At 49.8% G+C, this 6,918-nt stretch overlaps 1 protein-coding gene across 1 annotated transcript in view; it reads left to right on the top strand.

The window, feature by feature from the left end:
* LOC309569879 (heat shock protein HSP 90-alpha-like) overlaps window positions 1-6,679 on the top strand; it is a gene marked incomplete at its 3' end in the record, with an annotated part of 24,221 nt that extends 17,542 nt beyond the window's left edge. Inside the window, exon 10 of the mRNA XM_082275870.1 lies at window positions 6,595-6,679. Coding sequence (XP_082131996.1) covers window positions 6,595-6,679 — 85 coding nt within the window. The remainder of the gene's footprint in view (window positions 1-6,594) is intronic.
* Between the last annotated feature and the right edge of the window lie 239 nt (window positions 6,680-6,918).

Here is a 6,918-nt window from a genome sequence, read left to right as displayed (position 1 = left end):
GGGGGACAATGCTGTGGCACTCTGCAATCATTGGGGTACAATGCTGTGGCACTCTGCAATCATTGGGGGACAATGCTGGCACTCTGCAATCATTGGGGGACAATGCTGTGGCACTCTGCAATCATTGGGGGACAATGCTGTGGCACTCTGCAATCATTGGGGGACAATGCTGTGGCACTCTGCAATCATTGGGGGACAATGCTGTGGCACTCTGCAATCATTGGGGGACAATGCTGGCACTCTGCAATCATTGGGGGACAATGCTGTGGCACTCTGCAATCATTGGGGGACAAAGCTGTGGCACTCTGCAATCATTGGGGGACAATGCTGGCACTCTGCAATCATTGGGGGACAATGCTGTGGCACTCTGCAATCATTGGGGGACAATGCTGTGGCACTCTGCAATCATTGGGGGACAATGCTGGCACTCTGCAATCATTGGGGGACAATGCTGTGGCACTCTGCAATCATTGGGGGACAATGCTGTGGCACTCTGCAATCATTGGGGGACAATGCTGTGGCACTCTGCAATCATTGGGGGACAATGCTGGCACTCTGCAATCATTGGGGGACAATGCTGTGGCACTCTGCAATCATTGGGGGACAATGCTGTGGCACTCTGCAATCATTGGGGGACAATGCTGTGGCACTCTGCAATCATTGGGGGACAATGCTGGCACTCTGCAATCATTGGGGGACAATGCTGGCACTCTGCAATCATTGGGGGACAATGCTGTGGCACTCTGCAATCATTGGGGGACAATGCTGTGGCACTCTGCAATCATTGGGGGACAATGCTGGCACTCTGCAAACATTGGGGGACAATGCTGTGGCACTCTGCAATCATTGGGGGACAATGCTGTGGCACTCTGCAATCATTGGGGGACAAAGCTGTGGCACTCTGCAATCATTGGGGGACAAAGCTGTGGCACTCTGCAATAATTGGGGGACAATGCTGTGGCACTCTGCAATAATTGGGGGACAATGCTGTGGCACTCTGCAATCATTGGGGGACAATGCTGTGGCACTCTGCAATCATTGGGGTACAATGCTGTGGCGCTCTGCAATAATTGGGGGACAATGCTGGCACTCTGCAATCATTGGGGGACAATGTTGTGGCGCTCTGCAATCATTGGGGGACAATGCTGTGGCGCTCTGCAATCATTGGGGGACAATGCTGTGGCGCTCTGCAATCATTGGCGGACAATGCTGGCACTCTGCAATCATTGGGGTACAATGCTGTGGCGCTCTGCAATCATTGGGGGACAATGCTGTGGCGCTTTGCAATAACTGGGGGACAATGCTGTGGGCACTTTGCAATCATTGGGGGACAATGCTGTGGGCGCTCTGCAATAATTGGGGGACAATGTTGTGGCACTCTGCAATCATTGGGGGACAATGCTGTGGCACTCTGCAATCATTGGGGGACAATGCTGTGGCGCTCTGCAATCATTGGGGTACAATGCTGTGGCGCTCTGCAATAATTGGGGGACAATGCTGTGGCGCTCTGCAATAATTGGGGGACAATGCTGTGGCGCTCTGCAATAATTGGGGGACAATGCTGTGGCACTCTGCAATAAATGGGGGACAATGCTGTGGCGCTCTGCAATCATTGGGGTACAATGCTGTGGCGCTCTGCAATCATTGGGGGACAATGCTGTGGCGCTCTGCAATCATTGGGGGACAATGCTGTGGCGCTCTGCAATCATTGGGGGACAATGCTGTGGCGCTCTGCAATCATTGGGGGACAATGCTGTGGCACTCTGCAATCATTGGGGGACAATGCTGTGGCACTCTGCAATCATTGGGGGACAATGCTGTGGCGCTCTGCAACCATTGGGGGACAATGCTGTGGCGCTCTGCAATCATTGGGGGACAATGCTGTGGCACTCTGCAGTGATTGGGGTACAATACTGTGGCGCTCTGCAGTGATTGGGGTACAATACTGTGGCGCTCTGCAGTGATTGGGGACAATGCTGTGGCGCTCTGCAGTGATTGGGAACAATGCTGTGGCGCTCTGCATTGAAAGGGGCTCGCACGCTTAACTCTGCATTGATGGGGGCACGGAACAGTTGCATTGAAGGGGGCACGCACGCTGAACTCTGCATTGTGGGGGCACAGAACAGTGTTTATTGCATTGAAGGGGGCACAGCACAGTGTTTATTGCATTGAAGGGGGCACAGCACATTGTTCATTGCATTGAAGGGGGCACAGCACAGTTGCATTGAAGGGGGCACAGCACAGTTGCATTGAAGGGGGCATGCACGCTGAACTCTGCATTGTGGGGGCACAGCACAGTGTTTATTGCATTGAAGGGGGGCACAGCACAGTGTTTATTGCATTGAAGGGGGCATAGCACAGTGTTTATTGCATTGTGGGGGCACAGCACAGTGTTTATTGCATTGAAGGGGGCACAGCACAGTGTTTATTGCATTGAAGGGGGCACAGCACAGTGTTTATTGCATTGAAGGGGGCACAGCACAGTGTTTATTGCATTGAAGGGGGCACAGCACAGTGTTTATTGCATTGAAGGGGGCATGCACGCTGAACTCTGCATTGTTGGGGCACAGCACAGTGTTCATTGCATTGAAGGGGGCACAGAACAGTGTTTATTGCATTGAAGGGGGCACAGCACAGTGTTCATTGCATTGAAGGGGGCACAGCACAGTTGCATTGAAGGGGGCACAGCACAGTGTTCATTGCATTGAAGGGGGCACAGCACAGTTGCATTGAAGGGGGCATGCACGCTGAACTCTGCATTGTTGGGGCACAGCACAGTGTTCATTGCATTGAAGGGGGCACAGAACAGTGTTTATTGCATTGAAGGGGGCACAGCACAGTGTTTATTGCATTGAAGGGGGCACAGCACAGTTGCATTGAAGGGGGCACACACGCTGAACTCTGCATTGTGGGGGCACAGCACAGTGTTTATTGCATTGAAGGGGGCACAGCACATTGTTCATTGCATTGAAGGGGGCACAGCACAGTTGCATTGAAGGGGGCACAGCACATTGTTCATTGCATTGAAGGGGGCACAGCACAGTTGCATTGAAGGGGGCATGCACGCTAACTCTGCATTGTGGGGGCACAGCACAGTGTTCATTGCATTGAAGGGGGCACAGCACAGTGTTTATTGCATTGAAGGGGGCACAGCACAGTGTTTATTGCATTGAAGGGGGCACAGCACATTGTTCATTGCATTGAAGGGGGCACAGCACAGTTGCATTGAAGTGGGCATGCACGCTGAACTCTGCATTGTGGGGGCACAGCACAGTGTTTATTGCATTGAAGGGGGCACAGCACAGTGTTTATTGCATTGAAGGGGGCATAGCACAGTGTTTATTGCATTGTGGGGGCACAGCACAGTGTTCATTGCATTGAAGGGGGCACAGCACAGTGTTTATTGCATTGAAGGGGGCACAGCACAGTGTTTATTGCATTGAAGGGGGCACAGCACAGTGTTAATTGCATTGAAGGGGGCATATCACAGTGTTAATTGCATTGAAGGGGGCACAGAACAGTGTTTATTGCATTGAAGGGGGCACAGCACAGTGTTTATTGCATTGAAGGGGGCATGCACGCTGAACTCTGCATTGTTGGGGCACAGCACAGTGTTCATTGCATTGAAGGGGGGCACAGCACAGTGTTCATTGCATTGAAGGGGGCACAGAACAGTGTTTATTGCATTGAAGGGGGCATAGCACAGTGTTTATTGCATTGTGGGGGCACAGCACAGTGTTCATTGCATTGAAGGGGGCACAGCACAGTGTTTATTGCATTGAAGGGGGGCACAGCACAGTGTTTATTGCATTGAAGGGGGCACAGCACAGTGTTTATTGCATTGAAGGGGGCACAGCACATTGTTCATTGCATTGAAGGGGGCACAGCACAGTTGCATTGAAGGGGGCATGCACGCTAACTCTGCATTGTGGGGGCACAGCACAGTGTTCATTGCATTGAAGGGGGCACAGCACAGTGTTTATTGCATTGAAGGGGGCACAGCACAGTGTTTATTGCACTGAAGGGGGCACAGCACAGTGTTTATTGCATTGAAGGGGGCACAGCACATTGTTCATTACATTGAAGGGGGCACAGCACATTGTTCATTGCATTGAAGGGGGCACAGCACAGTTGTATTGAAGGGGGCATGCACGCTGAACTCTGCATTGGGGGGGCACAGCACAGTGTTTATTGCATTGAAGGGGGCACAGCACAGTGTTTATTGCACTGAAGGGGGCACAGCACAGTGTTTATTGCACTGAGGGGGGCACAGCACAGTGTTTATTGCATTGAAGGGGGCACAGCACATTGTTCATTACATTGAAGGGGGCACAGCACATTGTTCATTGCATTGAAGGGGGCACAGCACAGTTGTATTGAAGGGGGCATGCACGCTGAACTCTGCATTGGGGGGGGCACAGCACAGTGTTTATTGCATTGAAGGGGGCATAGCACAGTGTTCATTGCATTGAAGGGGGCACAGCACAATGTTCATTGCATTGAAGGGGGCACAGCACAATGTTCATTGCATTGAAGGGGGCACGCACGCTGAACTCTGCATTGAAGGGGGCATGTACACTGGTCTCTGCATTGAAAGGGGGCATGTACGCTGGTCACTGCATTGAAAGGGGGCATATACCATCTCCTGTACCATGACCCGTGACATGCCTATACCATCTCCTGTACCATCACCTATGCCATGCCTATACCATCACCTGTGCCATGCCTATACCATGACTTCAAAGTCACGCAATTTTTTACTGCGTTTTTTGACGCGAAGCAATACCTATTACATTTTTCTTTTTGCGCCCCCCCAAAAATTTTGAGCACCAGACGCCACTGCTCTTCTAGGAAGACTTTCCACAAGACTTCGGAGCGTATCTTTGGGAATTTGTGCTCATTTTTAGAGATCAGGTGATCAGTAGGGATGAGGTCAGGGCTCTGTGCAGGAAACTTGAGTTCCTCAACACCAAACTGGTCACACCATGTCTTCATGGAGCTGGCTCCACTCTTCTGGGAAGGCTTCTCACAAATGTTTGAAGTATGTCTGTGGGAATTTGTGTCCAAAAAAGCCAAAGGAACGTTCTTGGAATCGGCTACTGAAGTTGGATGAGAAGACCTGGCTCACCATCGATGTTTCAGTTCATCCCAAAGGTGATCAGTAGGGATGAGGCGAGGGCTCTGTGCAGGACACTCGAGTTCCCCCACACCAAACCTGTAACACCATGTCTTCATGGAGTTGGCTCCACTCTTCTTGGATGGCTTCCTACAAAATTCTGGAGGGTGTCTGTGGGAATTTGTGCCCATTTGTGAGGTCAGGTACTGATGTTGGATGAGAAAACCTAGCTCACAACACATTTCATCCTAAAGGTGATCAGCAGGGAGCTGGCTCCACTGTTCTGGAAATTCTTACCACTATTTGTGTCCATTTGTGAGGTCGGGTACTGATGTTGGTTGAGAAGACCTGACTTACCATCAGTGATCCAATTCACCCAAAGCTGTAGGGTTAGGGTTGAGGTAGACAGGACAGCAAACCCAAATCAGGAGCAGGTTTTCCAGCAGAGCCCAGATCCCCATAGGGAAGCTACAGCGCCCCACTGTGAAGGGGGGGGGATATAAATTCCCAAAAGTTAAAGTATAACTATACTTAACTTTTGGATGGAGTGGAGAAAGAATAGGTCATCTATTAGTTTGTTTTATTGCTGTCTGTAACCCCGTTAGGGAAATTTACCCTCTCTATTTGTCCTGTTTAGCGTTATCAATGAAAGTGAAAGCAGAAGAAAATCCCAAAGTTTGGGTTGTCCACAGAAATGGGACACCATTGGGGGCACCAGTTCTGGTCACCTGAGAGGGGCCCCAAGGGAAAGCAGCACTTTGAGGGGACTTATTCTCACTTCCTGTTTTGGTTATGGGACAGGAAGTGAAGGAAAATCTCCCAATTGGGACACAGAATAATTAAGAGGGGTTATACCCCCTCCCTTACTCTATCCAATATGAAAAAAAAAAAAGTTTTGCCTACAGTTCTACTTTAAAGTAAAAAAAAAACCAAAGTTACATTTAAGCTTCAGGTTTCAATACTTTCATTCTGTGTTCAGTCCCCATAAATACTTTAGAATCATTTCCGAGATCACCATCTGCTTTTATTTCCTAAATGCTTGTGTCTACTATTCATTCTGCTCCCTCAATATTGCCCTCTGTAGCCATTTATTCAGATGCACTGAGAGCAGGGAGTGATGATGAGTTATGAGCCTGAGTGAAAGAACGCATTCCTGGCATCCCTATAGATGAGCATGGTGGTCCTTCATGCCGACCCCTCTGCTATGCTGGCACATTAGCTGTGATGTGCTGATCAGTTCCTTGAGTTCTGTTTCAGAAGCAAGTCTGAGACTGAAATCAAGCAACTGACAGGCAGACTTCATAGTTAAAGTCTACACCAAGAGTCCCCAAACTTTTTAAACGGGGGGCCAGTTCACTGTCCCTCAGACACTGTTGGGGGCTGGACTATAGTTTGAAAAAAATATGAACGAATTCAGATGCACAGATATGCACATTAAATACCTGCTTGCTCTGGTAAACAATTAGTTTTCCCTGCAGGACTTGTACCACCATGGCCTCAGGAACTAAAGTGCAAGCAGTGCAGACAAGTTCCTGTATGAACTCCTCAGAGCTGAAGACTTGACCCCCTCCAACTAGTGATTGACTACAATTCCCAGCATGAACCCGTGAGATCTAAGGGGTCACATTCTTAGATCTCAGGGGCTCATGCTGGGACTTATAGTCCTTCACTAGTTGGGGGGCTGTCATGTCCTCAGCTCTGAGGGGTTCACGTTGGGACTAGTAGTCCTTAACTTTTGGGGGGGGGTCACATTCTTAGATTTCAGAGGTTCATGTTGGGACTTGTAGTCCTTAACTAGTGAG

Source organism: Pelophylax lessonae (assembly GCF_965119305.1).
Source record: "Pelophylax lessonae genome assembly, chromosome: 13".
NCBI lineage: Eukaryota > Metazoa > Chordata > Amphibia > Anura > Ranidae > Pelophylax > Pelophylax lessonae.
The sequence above is the reverse complement of the archived record's forward strand: the minus strand, read 5'-3'. Positions and strand labels throughout refer to the sequence as shown.